The sequence below is a fragment of the Liolophura sinensis genome, chromosome 1 (assembly GCF_032854445.1).
Source record: "Liolophura sinensis isolate JHLJ2023 chromosome 1, CUHK_Ljap_v2, whole genome shotgun sequence".
Taxonomy (NCBI): Eukaryota; Metazoa; Mollusca; class Polyplacophora; order Chitonida; family Chitonidae; genus Liolophura; species Liolophura sinensis.
The window spans coordinates 37,957,713-37,984,844 of NC_088295.1; the positions used below are offsets into that span (position 1 = coordinate 37,957,713).

At 37.0% G+C, this 27,132-nt stretch overlaps 1 protein-coding gene across 3 annotated transcripts in view; it reads right to left on the minus strand.

Annotated features, from left to right (window-relative positions):
- Window positions 1-27,039, minus strand: part of LOC135467748 (AP2-associated protein kinase 1-like) — a 39,167-nt gene extending 12,128 nt beyond the window's left edge. For 2 of the 3 annotated variants that reach the window (XM_064745593.1, XM_064745585.1), the window contains exons 1-11: window positions 26,672-27,039; window positions 23,483-23,601; window positions 13,025-13,130; window positions 12,512-12,651; window positions 9,264-9,385; window positions 8,700-8,781; window positions 7,794-7,926; window positions 6,482-6,585; window positions 6,054-6,297; window positions 4,193-4,824; window positions 3,161-3,276 (exon numbers count right to left, since the gene is read on the minus strand). In XM_064745593.1, coding sequence (XP_064601663.1) covers window positions 3,161-3,276; window positions 4,193-4,824; window positions 6,054-6,297; window positions 6,482-6,585; window positions 7,794-7,926; window positions 8,700-8,781; window positions 9,264-9,385; window positions 12,512-12,651; window positions 13,025-13,130; window positions 23,483-23,601; window positions 26,672-26,783 — 1,910 coding nt within the window. In that variant the 5' untranslated portion in view covers window positions 26,784-27,039. The remainder of the gene's footprint in view (window positions 1-3,160; window positions 3,277-4,192; window positions 4,825-6,053; window positions 6,298-6,481; window positions 6,586-7,793; window positions 7,927-8,699; window positions 8,782-9,263; window positions 9,386-12,511; window positions 12,652-13,024; window positions 13,131-23,482; window positions 23,602-26,671) is intronic. The other variant, XM_064745601.1, reaches the window with a different exon arrangement.
- Between the last annotated feature and the right edge of the window lie 93 nt (window positions 27,040-27,132).

Sequence of the window (27,132 nt, forward strand, 5' to 3'; positions counted from 1 at the left end):
AGGTCGAATGGTCTGTGTATCATACGCCCACTACACGCTAACCCTGGCCGGACCCTGATCAAACACATCGTCCTCTCCTGCCTATCATCCGCATACGGTCGGCACATGATCACCAACAGTCTGTGTGTGGTGGCGCCATAGTCAGCGCATCATTTTAGGATATTCATTCACTTGCCGAGGTTTCATGTCATGACATTGGACGTACACTGTATGCCTTATATTATTCATGCCACTTTCTCTACATCTTTTTACAACTTTACTACCTGTTTTGAATGTTACACATGCACAGACGAGGCCGACATTTCATGAAAGGTAATTAGTTGGGTTATTCTAAAGTAACAGCAAAAATTGGACTGGCATTTGTTTTTACTGATACCAAAAATCTCTCCGGTTTCGATTTTTACTTTCTTTGGTGTATTTTCATAATTTATGCATAGATAGGTAGAGGGGATGTTCTCAAAATGGGTAATACATTTTATAGTTTGATTTTATGCAAGACTTAGGATGCATATATCGAGGATATGCAAATGAGTGAACCATTATATCTATTAAGTGAGTGGAGTAATTTTACACCAAAAGGTTAATAAATTTGATACATTGGGTCACAAACTGCATATCCTATTTATCCCACATTTTCTTTTGAATGGATTTAGGTGGTTGATAAAGAAGACAACGTCTCTTTGTTTCGACAACTATGTAAATGAGATGCGTACTGATATCAATATATGTTAAACAGTTGGAGCCGAACCAAACATTTACCTAAATATAGTTCTCCAAAACATTGAGGAAATCTGTGATTTTTTGTGAACAGAAAACACAACACAGTCCATCAGCGTGCTGTAAGTCAAGCTTTTTTTTTCTTCTCAAAAATATCAGCATTCATAACTGCTCATTTATTGAAACATTTGGCTCCAAAACTGTGACCTAAATCTAGGTCATATCTGATGGAATGTGATGACTTGCAGGATACAAGGAGCGGTGATTTTGAAAATCATACTGAATGAAATATTCAAATATAGTCTGTCAACACAATCAATTCACCTCAAAACTTATTTGCTAGTCTCATTTAACTTAGAGAATGCAACAAAACAGTGTCTACGATGTTTCAAAGGGTTTGATTTTGGTTCTGTTTTGGGCTGTTCGACAATAGACGCAATGTTGAATCAAAGGGTCACAGTGGAACCAATTATTGTATTTGATGTGGCAAATAGAATCTAAACATAATCTTGAGGTACATCAGTTGTAGACCAGTTCATACACACGAGACAACTATTTGTCGCTCTACAAAGTTAAGTTTGAAGGTTTTTAATTTCGTGAAAATCTGATAATGTGGCATGCTGCTGTCGTTGACGGTTGACCTTGACTTCACCGTTTGTGAGTACTGGTATCTTGTTTATGCTTACAGCATCAAATGCTTCATTTCCTTTCACCAATCTTTGCTACTTCTCGTATTTCATGAAGATAAACTTTATCCCTTTCCAGTGTCCAAAAGACTTAACATGTTGTTTGGTACCTAGAAACTGCTGTCCCGGTGCAGTAAGTGATAGCCTGGTTTTCTTCCCCATGGTAACAAACAATACAAGTAGTCCTGTATGCAGCTGTACTTTTATTTTGGATAAGCTTGTCAATGAATGTTCAGGTGACCAATCAAAAGTTCAGGTTATGTATATAACGTGTGGAATATTGAAAATTTAGATCACTGTTGTTACATCAGTGACACGGGTAAATAATGGGATATATATATATATAGGCTTCGGGCCTACATCTCATGTCTTCATGCATAGATATAAAGGCTACATATGACTGCGCTCATCTCATAATAAACACGTTCTTGTGCTTATAGAAATTAATTAACGATAGGATTGACAATTGTGAAACTGGGGATACAATCTAGAGACTCAAGTTTAAAGGGAAAAACATTAACATGCTGACCTTTTCATGTGTCAGGGGTTCAAATTTTATTAATTGTAGGCCTTGGGTGATGTACTGATATGACAGATTACACTTACATTTTCAACAGGTTTTTAAAGGGTGTATAAGGGTTCGCGCAAGATGGCCGGAGGATCGCGTCACGGTGTGCGTATGACGGTGCATGGTCGGCGTATTGTATGCTGACCATGGGCCGACCCTCAGTGTATCGTCCTGCCACAATGGGCGTAGAATTGATGGTTAGGATACAGCTGTACTGTACGTACTATTACATGAAGTACAAGGACACACAACAGCCATCACAAATCCCAAACTGAAGGCTATGCTTAAGCAAAGATAGCAGAAGGAACCATAAGCAGAACAAAATACTCACAGAACAGACACAGCTAGCAAGGGAGAAAGTATATTGTTAAAAAAGGTACTGGTAATCCTTTGTTCAGAAGAAGTGAAATGTAGGTGTGGCAAGCAGATGTCAGAAATGTTGTACATTTCATGGAGTTATTCTTTGGACAGTGAATTTAAATAGGTGTTTGGAATCTGATGAAAATGTTTGTAAGCAAAGAAAGCAGGGAACTCCAACCAAAACCTGCACATACATGCATATACGATAAGAGAAGACTGGTAAACCTAAGTAACATTCTGATTGTAAGGCTTTCTTCAAATAACGAAAAAAATCAAATCTTCCCTCTGAAATCTCACTAGGCTACATAGACTTCTGTCTTGTTCCATAAGCAAGCACCATAAACATAACTTCAGGCAAAGGTTAAGAACTGTAACACTTTGAAAGGTTGTGATCAAACAATATTACAGGTATTTCTATATGTAAGTTTCACATGTTCCAAGATCCGGGGAGAAATAATACATATAGATTCTATTCACACCCACTTCTGTTATGTACAATATAACAAATCCGGATATCTCAGTGCATTTTAGCTACTGGTACATGTTATGGTGCTGATCATTTTGTTACAACAAATCTCACATCCATTACAATAAAGAATTAAGCAAACGCCTTTCAGAAAAATGAGTACATGTAAAAAAACGTACCCATTTATGTATACTAAATGAAAATATATGAAACGCACAAAGCAAATTTTTATTGTTTTCTCTCAGTATTAAATAGAGTGTTAAGTTAGAGTAAATATTCAGTATCGACTGTGGCACTCAGTACTGAAACAATATAATTTTATAAACTATATTTATTGACCTATTTCTTTCAGTGAGTACAAACCTGAAAGCACTGCCCTTTCCTCCCATTGCGAGAGAGGATGTGTCACTGCGGTAGCGACGGTGAGCTCGGTGAGGGGAAGCTGGGGGCGTCACAGATATCAGCGGCTGAGCGTCGTTCTGTAACAGTAACCAAACTATCAAACTCGGATTCGGCCCAGTTGGAAACAGGAAATGTAATTGAGAGAAAGCAATTTAGTCATCAATTATTGCTGTTGTTTGTAAAAAGAAAAACATCTAGCTTGGGACTCCAGAGACTTGATATAATATACAGGAATGATACAAGTTTAAGAGCCTATAGAAGTGTGTTCTACTCATGATATGCGCTTCCATAAGTTAGGTAAATGGATTGGCTAAGTTCTGTTACCTATCTCTAGAGCAGCACACTAACATCCAAGAGTCACTTAATGTCAACAGTATGCAACAATGGTAAACTATTGTTGCCAAGATAAACAGTGTGCAGACATTTTGAGTTACACCACTAGCCTACGTACTTCCAGAGATGCATGTATATGGGCCTATGGCCTAAATACTGTTAATAAAGGAATATTTCACAGACACAAATTCAGAATTGCCTCCATGTAGTTGTAAACAGCTTATCACTATTAGGCTCCGTGTCATTGTGCATGCCTGCAAACAAATGTTTTGAGCAAAGTATGCTTTCAACAGATGGCATTTTGCATCTGAACAAGAAACAAGCATTTCCCTGTAATATTTCAGAAAACAGTTAACTTCTTGTACACTTTCAAAAGGTGCATATTTCTGAATTTCATACCACCCAGTTAGCTTCTTACTTTTACCAAAAACATTTTATTTACTGATAAACTGTTTCCACCATTTTCTACTTTCATACTGCCACACTTACAGTAGTTACATTATAGTACATTGTATATTTTACAAGGTCAACGATCCAATAACAGATGATAAACAGCACAAGACACCAACATTTATCAGCGAGAAGCTGTCAGATAGAAATCCTGACTTCAAAATGTGATACAGTTCCTTTAATAACAGCGACAATAGGCATTATTCTTACTGGTTTGAGGGGAGGCCTTGCAGGTTTTTTAAACTTTGCATCCTCACTGGGCTCCTCCGTCCTTGGGTTAAACCCCTCTGTTCTTGGGTTGTACTGCGTCCTTGGGTTGAATTCCTGGTTTTCCACTTGACCATTGCTGGCCTGAGAGAGCTGACTGACCAGGTGAGAAGAGAGCACTGTGGCGGAGGCAGACATAGATTTGGGGTCAGAACCAGAGAAGGGGTCAGTAAAAGTAGTCATAAACAAGAGATCCTCCATACTAGGGCTGAGCTGAGTTGAACTACTGGTTAAAGGATAAGTTGACTGGGAGGTGGGTATTTGTGAAGCGTGCATATACATCGCTGGCTGCATCTGCTGCTGCTGTTGTTGCTGGTGCTGCATCTGCAATTGCTGGTGCTGCATCTGTTGTTGCTGTTGTTGTTGCTGCATTTGCAGCTGTTGTTGTTGCATCTGCAGCTGCTGTTGTTGTTGCAGCTGTAACTGTTGTTGTTGTTGTTGTTGTAAAGCCATATTATACTGGTAGCCTGGGTGGAGCCCTGGGGATTGATGGTACAGGGCTTGTTGGTTGGGAGCATACAGATGCTGTGTAGCTCCTGGGGAGGGGGCAGGTGGGTGTGGCATATCACAGGAGTCTGTGAAGAGATGGGAGCAGGTGCACTGTTAAGACAGATCAGCAACTACAGAGGCATTTGAAGCCCACCACAAAAAGAAGCAAATGCCAAATTAATCCATGGAGAAGCAAAGCCAAACCTAGCCAAACGTAACTGATAGACACTGTTGATCCACATGATATTAAAGATAACCTATTCAGTGACGTATGATGACATACTGGTAGGTACATGGTTCTGGATTTCCACAGGTCAAGGGAATATATACATACCATTTGCTTGCCTTTGCAGAGGGCTATTAACATTACCTCATTGTATAAAATCATACAGGCTGTGAGCTGCTGAAAGACTTTAGTGCCAAATTGTACAGTACTGTGACCAAGTGAACAAAAACTGCCACAGCTTAAGATTTGTGATAAAGCAGTGTTTCATGTTGATTTAGACGATAATTACAGGACGAAAAAATAACATTTGAAAACATTATCTGAAAAAGATGTGAAGGAATTCTGCAAACTGCTTACAGCCACCATGACGGAATATGATGTTAATTGCAACTAGTGAAAAATATAAATGAAATTCTTTGAAATACCATGTTGTCACATGGAGCAAGTGTTTCCTAAACTTTCATAATTCCATAATACTGGAGACTGGAGAATAATTGTAGACATATGCCAGAATATAGCTATAAGCCATGAAGCAACTGACAGCAAATAGATTAAGCTGTAATGCTACGAAAAGTTTATGTCAATTTGTTAGAACAATGCACATGTAAGCATCGAAAGCCTTGGTCTTAGGCACATAATTAGGCAGCTATGAAAGACATTTTGCTATAATCTAATTTGTTGATCAACTATGAATGATAAATGCATACAAATACAGGAAAACTATTGGTACCTAACCCTGGTCAGTTTTACTACAATCATACATGTGGATAGACAAAACCTACTGAAGCGTTACTAATACATCCAAATGTAATTAAATGTAATACACCTATTACATGTACACATACATTCAATTTAAATACACATTTACCGTTATTTTTAACTATGGGGAAAACGCATCAAATTTGCTGAAATACTTAACCCTTTAAATTTCTTAAACCAGGCAACAAATTATGTTTGTTCTAAGAAAAATGTCTGAATCATAAATGATAATAATATTACAATGCACAGTAATTCTTGCTCCTCTGAATTTACCCTGGTCAATTTGGTGACCTTGAAATATAAAGGAGTCTTGTGAAATCGCTAACTTACCACTGACAGGTGTCTGAGGGTTACTGGCAGTCGGGCGTTTTCGTGGAGCAATGCTGGTTTGTATAGGAAGGCCCAGTGTGGCTGATTGGGGCACTGCCTGCCCTTTGGGGCGCTGACGCGGGGCAATGCTTGTGCTCTCTATAGTAGAAGGTGCCACAGTCTTCTGTGTGGTGGTTTTCACTTGTCTAGCTTCACTCTCAAACATAGGCACAGGAAGAGTATTCACATCGGGTTGGGGACTTTTCTGCAAACATCGAAATGATACATGTCATCATTCCTGATACTTCTGAAGTATAAGCAAGTCTTTACGTCAGTCATAAGCTGGTTAGCACTGACGGTGTTACACAGCTTACATTTACGTGAAATACTTTTCACCAGAATAAACAGCATAAATATTCAAATATTCAAAATTATGACAGCATACTTACATGTACATTTGGCACAGGGCACTTCCTTCCCTGGATGCCGAAAGCTACTGTAGATACTTGGAATATATCTGGTCGTTTCTCTGCATCTACATCTAACATGTATGCTGAGGAAAACAAATGAAACAAAAAACATACATAGCGGTAATTAAAAAACGATTTTATTGTCTCATGTAGTAAAATTTTTAACCATATTTACAGGAAAACATACAGCTTGTAGTATATGCACTATGTGTAGATTCATCAACCTTCTGTGTTTATAAATGTAATACAGCACATTATTATATTATATTATTATATCATAAATATAATAAACAGCACAACTGCTGCTTTAGAAAAACCTAAAGACTTACATTAGCTAGATATGAATGATGACAGTAAATGTTTAAAACAGATATAATAGAGCTCACTCTTTCAAACCTGTTATTTATACTGCAATGTTACAAATATGTACATATAGGTAAGCATATTTTGAAGGAGAAGAACACTTAAAAACATGACACTACGGGCTGAAAAGAGCACATTTTTTTCTATCTGGTGGTGCCTGCTGCATAATTTTCCATACATGTAAAGCCTGAAAACGGCAAAGCTGGCATAAATCTCAGAGTCCATTGCGTGCTCCATCTTTAACACCCTGTAATTTATGCTGGGAGTGTGTTGCCTCTCAGCAAATGAGAGTCATTAAAACTGCCGGCTTGTTTGTGTCAACTCGGAACCTACGTCCAACATTCCGGTGTCCTAGCCATCAAGCGGAAAATGAACTGTACTGTTCACTGCCTTCTGGGAAGAAGAGTTCTACCGAAAATGTATGAACTGCACTTTGGCGGTTTCCGACGGCAATTCTCTTCCTAACACAGAAGACTTCAGGACTAGTTCTTAGGCAAAATGGAGTCGCCCACAACGGATTTTGGTGCTGATTTTGTTTGTAATTTATCAACTTGAGGTACATATTAGAATTTGTTTTATAGCATTCACCTGCGAGGAAATGCATACTCTTTTCAATGGTATTTGATTGATATTTAAATTCTCCTTTAAAAAGAAATATTGTGATAGACCTGGGCCTACATGTACTTTTACAAACATTCTGAATACAACTGCACATACTTTTATCAGAAATGATGGTATGCAAATCATAATACCATGAAGTCTTACAATTTATTTTTAAATAGTTACCAAAATTGGTTTATGAAAATATATGAAAGTGAGCCTTGACCTGAATAAGTCTACCTTACATGGATTTTACTGCTAGAATATAAGGTCTGATACTAATACTGATATAAGATGCCCTTGGGTTTGAAACGCTTGACAAACTCACCAATCAATGCGTGTAGCTCTCTGGAATACTTGGAGTTATCAGGAATTGTAAAATTGCCACTTTGTATTGCTAGCGTGCTCTCTCCAAATGGCAGTGTGAAAAAACATAATTTATACAGCATACATCCCAAAGCCTGAAACAGATGAATGACCTCTGTGTGAGGATAACATTACACTTTGTAAATCTTCAACCTTTTCAACCTCTAAAGCACTGTTTTCAAGTCAAATGCATTAAATGTATTAGGAAGCACAATACGTGTTTACAAATGAGTTCTACACAAAAAGATATGTGTATATTCATGTATAAGTAAATACAAACACATCAAAATATTTCAGTCCAAGACTTTTAAACACTTGTATATGCCTACATAAAAGACTTAAAATTTCACCCAAAGAAGTGCGGTTTCAGAGGCAAAAAAAAAAAAAAAAATACCATGAAATAGTACTTGTGATGCTCAAGCTTACATTTTCCAGTAGGAAGCCATACTACCATTCAAACAAATCTTTAAACACCTGTCAAGCCTCTCACCAATGTGGTCGATGTGAGTTCAAGTCCAACTCATGCTGGCTTCCTCTCAGGCCGTAAGTGGGAAGGCCTGTCAGCAACCTGCAGATGGTCTTGGGTTCCCCCCTGGCTCTGCCTGGTTTCCTCCCACCATATTGCTGGCCGTCGCCGTATAAGTGAAATATTCTTGAGTACGGCGTAAAGCACCAATCAAATAAATAAATGAAACACTTTTCTAAGATCGAAAGAATTCTCAGAATAAGGCAACTCGGCCATGGATGAAAGTTGGTCGTTGATTTTTACAGACTGATGGTGATTATTTTACAGACTATAACATCTAAAGACAAACAGCAGCTGATGCTTAACATGTGGGACAAGTGAAGGAGAACAGCCAGAGCATACCCATATATCAGCTTTGGTAGTTATCACTTTACCAGAATACAAGTCTATCATCTCTGGTGCCCTATAAGACAGAGTGGTGTATCTGCAAATAAAAAAAAAAAAATGTGACAGGCTACATATCCAAATGTTATATAAATATAGTCAAATAGTCATGATTTGACTGGGAAATTTATAATATTGTGGCCTCGAAACAGAGTATTTAAGCTAACAAAAACTTGAACAAAAGACCCATTCCACAAGTTCTTACATCTCTGACCCATGCTTCCATCATGTGGTACACAAGCAACCTTGTTTACAAATTTTTTAAAAATTTTATGTAGCACGACACTCATATTATAATGACCAGGGCTGAGTTTCACAAAGCAGTAAACAACCTTTTTTCATTGTACATTTGTCGCGTGTTATTTTGTACCTAATTATAACCGTAGTAGAGTCCTATATGTGCGATAACCATACATGTACAACATTTTTGTCAAACTGGACCCAGGTTTTAATACTTGTGCATTAGTCTGGACATTACATACATGTTTCAGCAGAATGCCAGTGACCCCAAAACTTTCTTACTTTTGTATTTCATCCTCCACTTGCTGTACACCATGCTGCTCAGGGTTGAGGAATTTTCCTGTTGCACTTCCAAAGTCACACAGAACATAATTCCCACCATCTTCTATCAATATGTTTTCTACCTGCAATAAATAAAGTGGAACAAAACTTATTACTGTCCCAGCCTTACTCAAATACTTTCCACCTATATTATTGCTGTAAGTTTTAAGGGTCTAGAAAACCCAAGGTAAATCATCAGGTACAAGTAAAAAATTTATATTAACATGATCACATGATTTAACATGATATACGTTAATTGCTTCACTGTCCAGGCCTTACTCAAAAACTTTCCACCTATATCATTGCTGTAAGTTTTAAAGGTCTAGAAAACCCATCAACCCTCATCTACCTATAAAACTGGTTGCAAATCATAGAAATGGAAATTTCTTCAGTATGGTGTTTAACAACGATCAAATGAAATAAATAAATAAATACACTGTAGATGCTGAGTTATACGTTAACCAAGATGCTCTATATCAAGATGTAGTACACATAAGAGTGTTGACTTCCTGACAAGGTCATTCAGTTAAGTCTTTGTAGACCAACCTACAGCAGCTGAACAATAGAACACATTTTCATGCCCTTGTAGTTGTATGTTCTGCATGCACTTCACACATTTCCTGTATATCAGTCCAGTTGAATGATGTGTGTTGGGTAGGTTGTGTTACAAACTGTCACAATCTTGTCACACAAATTCACTTTAGTGGTACAACACAGGTTCAACCCTTGGGAATTGGATTCTGGACAAAGTACACTACCATGTATATTACTATGCTACACAGACATCATACTATATTGTGCATTAAATATAACATCACTATCTTAATGTATGTATATATGTAGATGTACACACACATGAACAAAATTTAACAAACTCCAACTGATGTGTAATAACTATATGTGTTAGTCAATTCCCCTGGCATAATGCAGACTTGACTCAGAGAGTGTCTTGACAGTATTGCTTGCTATTATTTACTCTAATCTGCATACATGGATTAAACAATGGTCTGTTGTAAATGAGTAAAACTGGTTCAGTTCATAAAGTTGCTTTATTAAAAAAACATCCTATTAATTCATTAAAGTAACTGATATTTTAATAAACTTTTCCTGCCACTTGATCAAATTTAGGACAGCATTTTTTAAAAAACTGTGGTGAGCTCGATTAAAAACCCAGGAAAACCAATTTTTATTTTCAATCAAACAAGTATTTGCCTGGCTCTACATGTACAAGAAGAAAGGTGAAAATAAGCCATTAATCACAATGAGCAAAATGCAAATTTGTTAAACTCTAAATTTATATGAATTCAGTTTTTCAAGAGTTTTGGAGTGGCATTGACCGGTTTTTGGGTTTGAATTCTTCACACACCTGTAACAACAATTTTGTCCACATGTATGTTGAATTTTAACGAGCACATGTCAATGGGAGATTTCCAAAAAAAAAACACCTGCTATTGATTTTGGTTTTAAGCAGGTTAGTTTAATTGCACCGCAAGCCAAATGACTGCTTCTTTTAATCAAGCTAATAAAATGACCGAAAACTACGACCAAAAATGTTTATTTTTAGGGACAAAAATGTTATAAATCGTTAATATTTTATCTGTACATATTTCCAGTGGTATATCACCCTAAATTCCGAACAAACTTTAAAGCAACTTTCTAAGTTCAAAAGAGCTCGCACATTCAGAAATAAGAGCAATTCATTCATGGACGTGATAGTAGGTCATTTTATTACCATATTCCTATTAAAATCCTATTAATCATGTGAGAGTATTCCACAGCAGCTACCCTTCAGCTAAGCGTACACGTATCAACATACAGCTTAATGCTTGCAGACTTTCCATTCTTGCCAGTGATTATTTAACGAGTACAATTTGAATACTGTGCATATTAGGATTTGGTACATGAACATCAATGGCATGCATCAGAGCACTTAATACAGATATTATAAACCTTCAGTAACATGGAAATGAATCCCCACATTTCTGAGGGTATATACACGTTTACATGAGCTATTATATTTCCTCTCCGTCATGAATCTGAATCTGAATATCACACAAGAAAAACATTTTTGAATAAAGTGTATAAAATCAGTGAAACAAACAAACAAAAAGTGTGACTCGGATCATGACCACAGTTCACAACATATGTACTGTACATGTACTGTACATATAGATGTTCACAACCAAATGTTTACTTTAAGAAGGCTACAAATGATAAGGTTTGACACCAAGTTAATTATACTGAAGGCGCTCACACAAATGTTTACTTTGTGATCTTCGTGTATGGTAGAACTCTGCACATCAATGTTTATCTTGGGCTCTGTCTGTATGGTAGAACTCTGCACATCAATGTTTACCTTGGGGTCTGTGCTTATGGTAAAACTCTACATAAATGTTTACCTTGGGGTCTGTGTGTATGGTAGAACTCTGTACATCAATGTTTACCTTAGGGTCTGTGTGTATGGTAGAACTCAGCACATCAATGTTTATCTTGAGGTCTCTGTGTATGGTAGAACTCAGCACATCAATGTTTACCTTGGGGTCTGTGTGTATCGTAGAACTCGGCACATCAATGTTTACCTTGGGGTCTGTGTGTATGGTAGAACTCTGTACATCAATGTTTACCTTGGGGTCTGTGTGCATGGTAGAACTCTGCACATAAATGTTTACCTTGAGGTCTGTGTGCATGGTAGAACTCTGCACATAAATGTTTACCTTGAGGTCTGTGTGTATGGTAGAACTCTGCACATCAATGTTTATCTTGAGGTATGTGTGTATGGTAGAACTCTGCACATAAATGTTTACCTTGAGGTCTGTGTGTATGGTAGAGCACGGCACATCAATGTTTATCTTGAGGTATGTGTGTATGGTAGAGCTTGGCACATGAATGTTTACCTTGAGGTCTGGGTGTATGGTAGAGCTTGGCACATGAATGCTTACCTTGAGGTCTGGGTGTATGGTAGAGCTTGGCACATGAATGTTTACCTTGAGGTCTGCGTGTATGGTAGAGCACAGCACATGAATGTTTACCTTGAGGTCTGTGTGTATGGTAGAGCATGGCACATGAATGCTTACCTTGAGGTCTGCGTGTATGGTAGAGCACAGCACATGAATGTTCACCTTGAGGTCTGTGTGTATGGTAGAGCTTGGCACATGAATGCTTACCTTGAGGTCTGTGCGTATGGTAGAGCTTGGCACATGAATGCTTACCTTGAGGTCTCTGTGTATAATGGGAGTTTGACAATGATGTAACCTGGAAACAGCTTCACACACATCACAAAATATGTGCAGAACTTCAGCCTGGGTAAAGCCTACATTGAGTCGTTCATTCATCTGCTGTATGACGTCACCTGAAACAGGAAGTAACAGTGATTCTACTCATCCTACTGATTTATGTTGAAACCCAAAAGCCTTGAGTAAAGTTTGGCAACGACCTTTGGCAAATTACTGGTGGACTATCTCAAAAATAAAGACATACCATACTGATGAAAAATAGTTAAAGACGTACAGCATACAGAGCAAGACCAGAGTAGCGACAGTGTGATAGCTTACAAATTTGCATGAAAAAATTTGCTTGAAACTTGTATATACATGCATGAAATAATTTAATCCCATTTCTACATAAACCTCTATGAAAAGGTTAATAAATGATGTCATACAAAACATATTAATTTCTGCTTTCAACTTGTGCCTAAACCCTTTCTACCTGAAATTGACCCTTACCTTTACAATACTGCATCAAGATGAGAATTTCATAGACCTTGTTTGGAGTGACTGTAATACTGCAGTCTACAAACTTGATTATATTCTTGTGCCCACTTAAAGTTTTCTGAAACAAAGCAAAAAAGGTACACATTTATGAAACTCAGAACACCTTAATATCCATATTAAGATGAAACCAAACTACACATGCTGGTACACAGCATGACAATGTTAATATGACCATGGTGGCAGTGTTGAAAGAATGACAAGCCATCAGTTAACCTCCACAGTGTGGTGGTAAATACATATATTGTGGAATCTGGTCAAATACATGTTCATGAAACTCTGAAGGGACCAACATGTATGCAGTATATTTAACTTAAGGACTCAAGACAATAAAATATAACTTTATGTTAAGTTTACATACAGGTAAGATATGTTCTTGACTAAATATGCCATTCTTGGTGAGATTTTAATATGCCCAAAGTAGGATATTCCAATCCACAAATAAACTCATCTGTTTTCATCTGACCACACAAATACTTAAGAGAAAGTACTTACTTATTTGATTGGATTGGTGTTTCACACCGTACTCAAGAATCTTTGATTATATTTACATACTTATTTATTTGACTGGTGTTCTACACTGTACTCAAGAATATTTCACTTATACAATGGCAGCCAGCATTATGGTTGGGGGGAAACTGGGCAGAGCCCGTGGAAAACCCACGACCATCTGCAGGTTGCTGACAGACCTTCCCACACATAGGCGAAGGGGAAGCCAGCGTGAGCTAGACTTGAAGCCACACTGGTGTATTTTATTTATTTATTTCATTGGTGTTTTACACCGTACTCAAGAATATTTCACTTATACGACGGCGGCCAGCATTATGGTGGGAGGGAAACCGGTCAGAGCCCAGCGGAAACCCACGAACATCCGCAGGTTGCTGGCAGACCTTCCCACATACGGCCGCACATTAGTGTAAGGCTCCTGGGTAACTGAACCGCGCTGGCATGCTAACCCCCTCAGCCACGAAGCCTCTCTATTGATTATAATGCGACCACAGGTTCAATGTATACATGTACGGCACCTTTCAAACCTCCTGACCTAATGCTACACACAAAGCCAGTAAATGGGGAGTAACATGGGGATGAATGTACAATTACATAAAACTTACTTCCTTCATGTATAATAAACTTATCTGTACATGCTTTAAACTTTGCACTGTTTATAAAGCATAGGGTTGCATGTAAATATATGTACAATGTGAAGATTCACACAAAGAAGGGATCTGTAGAGCAAGTCAAAGAAAGAAACAGTTGCAAAGAGAGACATGGAGGAAAGGATTTATAAAGAGAATACATCTACAATGTACTGTATCTTGTTTTATCATACTCTTCGTATGCAAGTATTACAAGCTTAGGAATACATGATGTTCCAGTTAAAGGGGTGCTCCACAATTACACCACAAACACCCCTTGGGATAGCCTTATGCGCTGTGTGTAGAGCACTTATTGTAAAACGTGGAAAGAAGCCTGCTTCAGGCTTCATGAAAGAGGGAATGAAAGCCGGATCACTTAGTATTTGTAGTGAATGCAGGCATTCAAATAAACAGGTTTTAACACGCACATCTTAAAATCCTGCAAAGTAGCCAATTCCTAACAGCCCTCACCATGTGATAATCACCTTCATAGCTGCAATCTAAATAGCAAATGGCTTGTCATGTTTCAATAGCTATCGTAACAAGCCTGCAATGGGACAGGTTTGGAAATGAGAAGTTTAACATTCACTGGCAATAATCAGGAAAAATCAATAGATTGAGCAATGCTGTTACCCGCGTCGGCACCTAGCCTATAAATCAAATAGTTTATCCCCGAACCGTGTACATTAATCTGTACTCAAATCTTAGCACTGATATAATTAATGGCATCTGTCCTCCCACCCAGCAATTATCAGAAGACATTCATGAACTGCATGTACATGTCTCAGAACACAACTCACATACATCAGGCAAATTGGCTGCCTTGGCATCATATACGCAACACTGTTTTGACAGTTTTCTTGAACAGCAACATGCACATATATGCTGGGTATCATAGAATCATGAATATTTATGAAGGGAAGGACTGAAATGTGAAACGTGAAAACATGAGAGGTACATTGTACATGTAACAAAACTGTCGTCAATCTGCTCCCACCCATCCTCCACAAAGAACAAAAAACCCAGACAAAAAACAAAAAAATTGATTTTCTCCTTCTCAAAATAAGGAAAATGATGAGTTGAAAATGTATGCATTAATTTGCTTTCTTTGATGTATATGTACACTGCAAATGTATCCATTACTTGCTGGAAACTTTCCCATGCACAAATCTGGATGTAATACGCAAGTCACACAGATAGACACATTAGCTGTTCAGTTCACACAGATTCTGCTAGAAATTAGAATCAATGAATTTGGCATTGATTTACGGAAAGATGAAAGTAGAAACATGGCTCTCTTAATACAGTTATTAAAATATACTCTCATTCTTCTAATTTTTAGGCCAGATATTAGCAGTGCCTACAGCAGAAAATTACAATTCTTTTATGCTTTCTTTCACAAAGTAAAGGAACATGTATGTATTTGTTCCATGTCAGAAAAGAGGAAATGTGTATTCCTGTTACAAGGGGGACTTGTCAAACACTTGGAGGCAGGACCTTAACATCAATAAATGATGCTGATGTAACATTAAAGACAGTACCACGTTATAATAGAAAGTAATACATAGTAACTGCGCCAACGTTACGCTACAATCCATTTTTCAGGTAACAATGACTCGCAGTCCTGCTTCACCTGAAAGGATTAAAAAATATGCCACCTTCCCCGTTACATGTAAATGTATACTTACTGACAGGAGCAGAGAAGATTATGATGTCCCAAAAATTATAAGAATTACAGCAATGATTGTTCATCTACATGTATGAATACATGAAATACGTGTAATGTGCAAATGTAAATGACAGTACAACGTACTGTACTTACATGTGCATGCTAATGGATTTATTTGATTTGTGTTTAAGATTGTGGTGAACAACAGTTACATGTACTTTATATAATTTAATTTCATCAGCTCACTTTGTGACTTAGGTGACTACTCACTGGAAGAGAGGAAATAACCAAAACACTTCAGGTACAGTAATTGACAATCTTCATGATGTATGTACATTAAGGCTCCGCAGGTAACTTATGAATTCACACTCAGACTGTAAATACATGTACATGACAGGATAAAACTCAGAATAATCACAACATTCCAATTACAGGTGTAAAAAAAAATGCAAATGTTCAGATGTCTCCATTAGTTACTCTCTGACAATAATTAATAGCAATGAAAGTACTATGTACCACATACCACATGTAGGTGTAGATCCACAGTGCAAGACACATGTACGTGTACAAGTACTATTAATAATATATGCAAATACAAACAACTTCATCATAAACCATGTGGAGAATACTTCATATTCTGGATTTCCAATGTCAAAACATACACACATTATACTCTGAAAATTAAACTAAAAAAAACAAAAAAAAAAAACATGCTTATATATAAGCATATAATATAACCTGCTCAAAGATAAAAAAACAAAAACAAAAAAAAAAAACAATTTTTATGTGACATATTGTACATCTGTATGCGTTTAAGTTACATCTAGTGACTGGCACACTGCTCTCCAGATACATGTGAACATATAAAGCTAATACAAAATACATAATTGATCTTTAAGAAATATGACACCTTTTACTTCTAAGAGCTACATACATGTACTAACCTATAAATACATATACATGGTGCACTCAAGGCTTAAACTCAAGACGTATGTATCGCCACCGCACCTGTATTTCTCCACATTCATTTAGTCAGTTTTTTGTTGTACATGTACATGTCTCATCACAATGATGTTTCTTACTCAGGATTGAAAAGGCCATGGCTGATGCCATATAAATGTAGAAAAGCAAACACCTTTTAATGCAATATGCAATAGTTTGTTGCCTGGGTATTATTTATGTAGTTTCTATGTATATATTAGTACGTGTGTCCTAATGATCTCGTGTAAAGGCTTATAAAGAGAAACCTTCTGTATAACAGAAAAGCATATAAGCATATACATGTAAGGGGCAGATATTGAGAAAAGAACAGAGGATTAAAAAAAAAATCTTTTAAGGCTATATTTACCACAAATAATGTTGTATGACTGTACATGTGCATGTACTGTAATTCAGGGCACAGAACAAGAATTCATGTGGTAGAATGTGGACACAACTAACAGCTGACAAATAACAGCAGAGGCCAAGTCGCCCTCTTGACCGAGAATTATGTCTGCTGATGAGATGTGTGCCGATCTACTGAAGCATCAGCCTCCATTAACATATATGTGTAACCACATGTATAACCAGTGCCTAATCAATACAGCTTTAGCGGATATGAGCAATCAATACCGATCGTCTGAACACAGGGATAAATCCTGATGGAATATGTTAAACTTTGCACATGCAAGCCTGTCCTCTACGTGGTACAAGTCAAATTTCTGTCAAAGATAAGTTCTCACTTCTAATGTTTACATGTAGACAAAGAATACTCCTCATTCACTTTGTGCATCTGCCTGCTGCGCCTTGTACACAGCTTGTAGTTATACATGCACTACCTCATGAATTCATCCAAAACGTTTTTCCGCACATCTGCACAATAGTTTTTATTGTGCTGACTCATGAAACTTATTCCTAACATACATACGCAAATGCTGAGTACAAGAATCTGATCTCTACTCAGCATAAATTCATGCTGTCCTGGCACCTTATTCGCTGCCTTGTCTTGCACAGGTAACAGTGTTTTAACAGTAATTTTTCTGCCATACACGTATTAAAGTCAAAATCCATGCTATGACTGGAAAGCCCTATTGTGCTCCAGTACACTTCCCAAATCACTGGATCAAAATCTGGAAATTTGGCTTCTTGGTACATATACTCAAAGGCATTTCTTTCTGACTAGTTCAGCACTTACTTTTACTTTCTACACCAATAAAAACTACAATGCGTACATGTAACTCTACAGGCAGCTTTTAATAGTACGTTGTGGACAAAGGTTGAAATAAAAAACCCACAAATGACATGTACATGTATAAACACTGAACATGTACACGATAATATGCACTTCCTTGTTAGTGCCGAGACTTGTACAGGCTTTACAGTTACGTTTAGTGCATATACACTAGCTCAGTGTGTATGTATGCTAGTGCTTTAGGTAAAAATGAGTGCTTTCACATTTACATGTATGTACACACCCTAATCTATCCAACAATATATAGAACTTCATCACACCCCTGTGTTAACTTTCCTTGACACTTGAGAATGCTTTATAGGTAGAAAACATGAAGTACATGCAAGTATCCCTAAAATAACAGGACAGTTCAATATCAATACATCTCTCAAAGTCTGTGCTCATGTGCTATACTATTTACTGTTTACATCCATCGTGTCAATCGTAGGTGAAGACTGTGCATGATTTTTCTGTTATGAAAATAGCTCTGGGGTTTGTCAGTCGGGTCAATTCACAAGTGCATTTACTTTAATGAGTTCTCTGTATTGAGCCTTACATGTTTATGATCAAGCTGACTGCCTGTATTTGAGTTCCACCAGCACAACAAACAAGCAGCCTTTCTCTCACAATTTCACTTAAGTGTATGGTCATATTACAACATTAACGGCATTAATGCTTGTGCATGAACCACAGGTTACATATAAATTCTTATTTATTCTTCTTAGTAATGATATGGTCCCGATAACAAACTTTATAATGCTCAGGTCTACTAGCAATAAAAGTGACCAAGTGCTATATGTGCATTTCTGAACAAGTAACTTGTTTTTATATATTTACACATTACGATATTTGTGCAAAAAATTTAATTATGAAATCATAAAAGATAGCTTCCCGTAACATTTATTTATTTCATTACACATCCATGTGGTAGTCAATGCAATCAAGCCCCCGCCACCTAACAGACTTGTGCTCTCACTTTCACTTTTCAAGGGCTTTGTTATTAGATCATTGAGCCAGCAAGGGTAGAGTATGGAGAATACTTTACATGTCTCCATGTTGTATAACTGTAAGCGTATTTAGTAGCAGTATTTAAAAGATGATTAAAAAGTCTAACTAAAATCTCCAGTAGTGCCACAGATTACATGCACATGTGAATATGAACAAATATGAGCATGTTTACATGTACATTAGTGCAAAGATAAATCCTGATCTATTACTACCATAAACCTGTCACATCCAGAAAAAAATCTCAGCGGAAAATCAATGGACATGCAATTATATTTGTGTCTCCTGCAAAACAAAAGTATACAATCCTATGGGTTGTACAAAAAATATACTGCACATTTATCCATTTGTTATAAATTATAGGCCCTCTTATCACACTGTCACCAAAGTCAACAAATGCATGTACATGTATGACCTGCTGTTACAGGAAAAACATACCTGTATGACTTCAAATGTTTAAAGAACCTGTCATCAGTGTATTGTGTAGAACACTAAAATCAGTTGTGTCTGCATAAAAGTTTATTACATCTAATTATTACCATTGTATTCAATAGCATGTACATGCCACAAAGTTAAAGAACCTACTGTTAATTTTCAACCTTTTCAACCTCTAAAACACTTTTTTCAGTGAAAGTTATGAATACAATTAAAATGAAAACGATGCCAAAAATGATTTGTTTGTGTCATTAAAGATGCAAGCTTCGTAAAGTTGTGGAAATTATTTCTCTGTAAGCAACAGTTCTCTCATAATGTTTCAAAATTTTGGTTGCTGAAGCCTTTGAAAAATTTGAAGAATTAGGGTATTTTAATAGAGCTGTACTTTCTATCAAATGGTGTAATATTTTTCTGCAAATTTTTCCTTTTTACCCACTTGCAAGATGCAGCAGTATATTCTGACATTTACGAAGTGACATAAATTAACATTTAAAAGAATTGTTGTTCTTGGCAAGACCAAAGCCAGGGTAAGGATGAAACTCTTTGTCTGACTGAACATCAGCAGGAGACAGATTTCCCATTAGCAATAAACATGAAGCAAGCACTGTTCCAGTAGAGTGAACACTCATTACTATACTGGTACATTGATGCAAATGTACAGTCCCATACATTTAATGTACATAAATATACATGCACACTTGTGCATACAGACCCGCCCCCCTTTCTCAATCACCTCCACATACGTGTATATACTTATACTGTACATGTGGGCTTACTGCAAAGTTTGGATATTTCAGACCACTGTTCCTGTCAAACATCCCACCCCCAAAAAAAAAAATAATAATGTATACGTTTTTGTGCTAATAAAAGTTTATGCCTGAAGAAATTAAGGAGAGATCTTTGCAAAGATTTGAAGACAGCAATACGTCTGCTAGGCTTACTTTGTACCATGGTTGGGATATGTATGCATGTATGTACAAAGCAAATACTGAGGAGTAGCCAAAATAAATTAATAAATAAACTAGAACTGCAAAGCCCAGTTTCCACATCATTTGTTGTTGTAATTACCATTGTATCCTATCGAATAGGAGACAATATAGATATATCTAAGCGCACAACTGCGTTGGGAAACCATGTACAGTACAGTAGAAACCAGTTCAGTTACTTTTGAACTCCATGTTAAATCAACAGGCATCTATTTCTATTTCTGAAATAGGGTGATGTTATTTAAACGCTTTTAGTGCGAAAACTGTTGATCATAGCTCAAATCGGCTCCACTTTTTCAGAACAATCATGTATAATTTGGTTCAAGTTTATTTGTTTCAAGTTGAAGACTTCTGGCTTTCACAATTTTCAACTTACAAGCCATTGGAATTACAACACTAAATTTCAGCTTTTTGTCTACATCTCAAAAGGTTAATAAGAGTTAAAAAAACAAAAGCAGATTAAGAATCAGTGGCTCAAAATACACTGAAATATATAACAATATTATCAAAGTTCAAAACCAGTTGATAAGTAATAATTTCGACCAATACTGAGTACCTAATGTTTTAATTGGAAGTGCACACTTTTTGCCAACTTACTGTAACTTGTGTTGGTCTACATGCATATATACAATTTTAGGACAACCCCTCTGCTGAATCTTGGGAGAAGTAGTTTAAAGTTTTACATAAAATACAATCCGGCTGCCAAACCATGTGACCTGGAAAAAAACAGAATTACCCCTGGCACAAGTTTAGGTGAATTTCGCTGCAAAATTTCAAGTAAATCTGTTAAATGGTCTATGCAGTACAGGGTTCACAAAATCGGTGGAATAATAATAATCTGAATGGTTTCAATAGGTGTCCTGAGAGACAACCTAGGCTACATGGAACCCTAATAATAATTCATTAAATAAATAATATGTTATATTATACTAACATAATATTATCATTATAACTAAAATCCTAAAGTTAGCTGGAAATCATTTATATGTGCAAGTAGCTGCACATGTTGGTAGCAGCTTGCTAATACAATGTAACACATGATTTATAAAGGTCCTGAATACATGTACCTCATGGATTTGTCATGTTAAACATGGGGTTGGCTGATTATTTCTAATAAATGAGGATGCCGTTTTCACAAGGTCAGTGTGTTTAATGCACCTCAATGTTCACAGCAGAAAACATGAAGTGGTGGTAGCGTGGTACATTGTGTACATGTGCACTACTTAGCCTACTCAACCAGATGTCATCATCAATCAAAATTATATCATTGTCTATACAGCTATATGTAAGCCACCCACACAAGGCACCACAGCTGAGGTACCACAGCTGAGGCTCAAGTTGACTCTTACAAATTTAATGTACATACATGTACATGTAACTGGTATTCCCTAAAGTCCATGTACATGCAGGCATTTAGCATGCTACAGAATATAGCAAGCCTCAATTTACTAAAATCTTATCAGCTAAAGAGTTATTAATTCATAAAATGCTTAGCTGCAAAATACCAAGTCGACCATATTAATAGGTTAATCAGGCTTCAGAAATAATGCTGAACACAGCCTAATAGAATTGATTAGGCAGCTCAATCTGAATTATAGTATATTATATTATCTGACCTATAATAGGCTTAACAGATTGTAACTACATCATGTTCAGGTACAACAGCAAGTTGGTAACATATGCCTATAACATATATTGCCACCAGGGCACGTGTACAGTAGCTACAAAGAGTTTAGGTATGTCACAATTTTGAGGAACTGGAGCCCTTTTTGGTTTAAACCATAACTGACTACATGATGTTTGAATTCACGCATTTTTTTTTGGGCTCCTGAAAATAAAACCGACCACCTCAAAAATGTTATGTTTAGATAAACGATTCAAGGGATTTCAACTTCCTATACCAAAAACAGAGCACTGTGACCCAGTTTTGTATTTTGAATTATAAAAGTCAGAAATCGCTTTGTGGAATACGCCGATGAACCTAAGACTTGCATCAATCAGAGACAACTGTTTTTATATCAGGGCTACAGTGTACATGTTCAAGCAGAAGGGCATTGTTCTATGCGTGTGACAACACCCTTCAAAATTAAAAAAAGCATCAGCTGTATTAAAGCCTATCCAAACCCATTACTCTATACGAGACAAAATCAAACACATGTATGAACAAGTGCATGTATTTGATGACCATCTTGATCACAGAAGCACACAACTAGGTTTTTCTGAAGTCAAATAACTGATGAGGCCAAATGATGTTGGATAAATCCACTCATGCATCAGTGGATATATATAACACACTTGGCTTAATTACCAACACTTGTTGATGAGAAGAACTCCTCGAAAGAGTATGAAAATGTCAACAGTGAATCAATACAATGATTAAGCCAATGAGACAACTGTGCATGTGCTAGAACAGCTTTATGTTATCATCAAGCATACACCTGAGTTATGTATACATGTAAATATATAGTTGTCAATCAAACCTGTATGTTTAGGGTATACCCTATAATCTGGAACAAGAGCGCACTTGGATGGTACATGTAAGATCTCAAACCTTTACTGGTAATAGTACATAATATATTATGTACGTATTTCTCTATTTTTGTTCACTATGCAACTTTCAACAAAACACTAATTTAGTTGCCATGGCCTCACATTTTACTTCTTTCTTACTTTTAATCTGAATATAATCAATACTCAAAACTTTTTCACCTAACTGGTGACCATCATGATTGAAGGCAACCAAGTGTGACCGGGGTAACCCTTCAACCTTCGTACATTATGCAATCAACATCTCAATCCCTTAAAACAAATCTCACAAGCTTGAATTTGCTACACCTTCCCCTGAAACATCCTTGAAAGTCTATGTTTCCATGTAAGATGAAACAGGAATATGTTTACCCGTCAGAAAACTGCCCACATTGGTTTCAGTGCATATGTATCAGCCACTGAAGATGTGTGTTAGGTGTTACTTACAGCGATATGGATTTCCCGCTTGCAGGTGTTCAGATCCAGCTCATTGTTCACATACATCCTCTTAAGGGCGTACCGCCTGCCATTCTGCGCCTTCACCAAGAAGACAATGGCAAACCCACCTGCAAACCCAAGAAAGTGCACAAGATTAAGTTCTGATTCACAATTACTCCAACCTAACGATAACACCTGAGTACAGTGTATTATAAATGTTGAGCATAGACATGCACTCGTAACACTATCTAAACCAATTTCTTTAAAATATTCACATCACTGAGAGAAGGCAAAGAAGGTAACAACTAAAAGGGACTGTCTGGTTTGTCTACCTATGTTACATGTATCTCTTGCTTGAGTCAACACCCACTTCTACTCAATAACAATTCCACTTCCACGTTGCTGTAATTCACCGTTTTTATGTGTTTATTCAAAGAAAACATGAAGCCACCACATCCTAAATTAGACTTAACTGCTGCAATTAATCCAAAAATAGGGTACTATTAAAACAAATGCAAGGTTTCTTAGAGACACAAATGCATGCAATGAATCTTAAGAACCTAGAACAATTTACCACAAGTCTACAGTAGTTGTACACTATACAGACATATATGTCTACATATTGGTTTTGTTAATGTACATCTAACTGCAAAAATAAAAGTGGCTATTTATTTCCGTTCAGCCAATTGGCCTCAATTCTACACTTCAAAGTTTGGAGAATTTCCACAGAAAAGTCTCCTAATGCTTTGCATTCAAGGATGTCACACAGAGGTGTTGCAGAAAATCATCAAAGCAAATCAACAAATACATGTATGAAGGCAATGATAACTCTTGTATATTTTTTTCCACTGTAGCAAGTTTCTCCTTGCTTTCTCTGTCAGTTTTTCCAATAGAGCTTGATGACATGTGATCTTCATCTGTCCTACAACAGTAGCTGGCTATGTTGGGGTATTCAAATCTATTAAGGAGTCTAGTGACATAAAATGTCTGCTCTTTTGATTTATCACCCCTATCAGAACCACCTGTGGGAAGTTAATCATTTATATCGTGCATTTTTTTCCATCCACAAAATCTCCAGATTGTGGGAGTTTTATTCACCTTTGTCTTCAGTTGATGACAAGTGTTTACAGTGATTCATCAATATGGGGACCTGTGTGGGATGTAGATAAAGAGGAACTGCTTACCTGGGTTAAAACAGGCCTGCATCTACACTATGATTACAAGAGACTAGTCTGTTAACTGTTGGTGTGATCTTCATGTAAAAAAGCCGAGTATGGAGGGGAGAGGGGTTGGGGGCTTTTGGTAAATTTTTCATACAAGGAACTGTCACTCATAAAAAACAATAGTCAGGCAAATAAAGTTAATGAAAATCATCAAAAGAACAAAGATATCTCCAAATAACAGAATGTTCACAACAGATAAAACCATCTATAACCCAGAAACTGCTTTACCTTTAATCTATACATGCAGCTAAGCTCATATATGCATATGTATCAGGTGTATTGTGACACTGAAGATTTACTGGTCTACTTGATATGTACCGCAGAGCATGGTTTGTAAATTGAACAACATATTTCACAAATTGCCTTTAATTTCAAACACACACTTTAGCATTGTCTTAATATAATGCAGTACCATCCTTACAGCATTCACAATGACATACGCTATGCTATGTTATTTAAGAAAACCAGCTGTGTTGAAGATTCCTATTTGTTTTACCCAAAAAGCTGTCTGCTGGAAAAACTTTCAGACTTGCAATAACCTACTTACATGTACCAAATGTTGTTTTTAAGCAGAGTTCAGAAAAAGATGATCTTGTTAAATATTTTCAAATTGGCCAAACAGGTGGTTCAATTAAATTGGATGTAGATTGTGGCTATATTTGACGATTTGATATCCACTTGAAGATCACATTTAACCACGCTATAAAATGAAGCCACTTCCCAACTAAGTTGGATTGGATTATTTTGAATAAGCGACATTTGCACTTCAGGCTGCGCACCACAACAGAGCAGCCGTGGTCAAATTAACCCCTGGTCCCGGACAGTAGCCCTTGAAGTCTGAGGTCGCAGCTGTTTTTCACAGCCAATAAACAGCAACATTTCAAAGCAACACTTGGCATACTCAGTTTTCCTTTGTTTTTACTATACGTTACAATTAAACCAGAAATTTAATGTAGTAAACATGTTACTTAGGTTATAGTATAGGCTGTGGAGTGAAAATTAGTACCCAACTCGCATGTTATGCAAGATTTCTGTTAAAAAAATGACGGCCGTCTGAAACGTGCAAGTGACTTATTGACTCAAAATGACATCTCCACATGTTACACCAGCACCTTTCCACCTTTTTCTGATAAATTTGCAAGGTTTACAAATCAGCAAAGGAGACTGGTGCCCTAACACTAAGAACATGTTGTAAATGTAAATCTACAATGTTGTAATGTCGTTTACCTTCTCCAGTCCACTAAAACACATCTCCTTTGCCAACCATTTGTACTATTTGGTGGGAAAGGACATGGTACAAACAAGTGGTGGAAGAGCCTTTCGCTCCCTTCTCCTATGAAAACCAGTGAGGTAGGCTCACTCATGCAGGACACAATCAATGTAAACGAAGAGCAAAGATACAGATTTGTTGAAATGCTTGTTGAAATGTGTTTTTTTTTTTCTGCTGTACCAGAGTTGAAAAGTCAAACTGGGTTTGGAAGCTGCTTCACTAATTAATGTCAATGTGGTCCTTAACTAGCAGATCATCAAATATCGCTGCCACAATCGTTTAATTTAGCGAAATAGGTACTGATACATTTTAAATACCGTACCTGTATGCCTGATGTAACAATTAAATACCTCAGCCTTTCTGTTGGCAACTTGGAAGGATTGTATCATACTATAATTCGTTTTAATGGATTTATGGCTCTGCATTAGATTTGTTCACATGGCATGATGTGTAAAATAAACTGAAATAAAGTCTGCTTTCATGGAAATTACATGAACTAGTAGAGCTCGTGTAGCGGTATAGTTTATCTACATGTGGTGATGTCATATTGTTAAGAAAGCTACACACATGATGACTGGCAAAATAGCATGCACTCTAACGACAGACATACAAGAATTACACCAAACTGCTGACAGCATGCTTTTAATTTCACTACTAAGACGTGGACGGTCCGCTGTGGAGTTTGATAGTTATGATAAAACTTACCCTCAGCAATCACATCTTCAACTGTCACCGCATAACGTCCCACATTAAACACTTTTCCGATGTAACTATTTTGCTGAGCTGAGCGGTCGATCTTTGGCAGAAACTTCTTCATTTCCAAATTTTACAGTCTCAGCAAAACAGCAAACGTCCGATGGAAGCTGTCAAAATCCACACCGACCGACACCGATCATGATTCACCCGACAGCTACTCCTCCAGACATCGGCGCAGCCTGATTCTAATTTTGCAGTTATCCCTAATGCGATTGCTCTACCATAATCTCCGTTACTTTTTTTATGGCCGACAACAATACAGTTGCCAAGTTTGAATAAATGAATTAAGAAAATAACACGTTACAACTTAGAACACTGATCCCTCAGAGCACCTGATCATTGAAGATGGCGAATACAAATCTCGCGATTTTCTGATCACGTGTAAGATTTCCGCTCCAAGAGAGACCTCT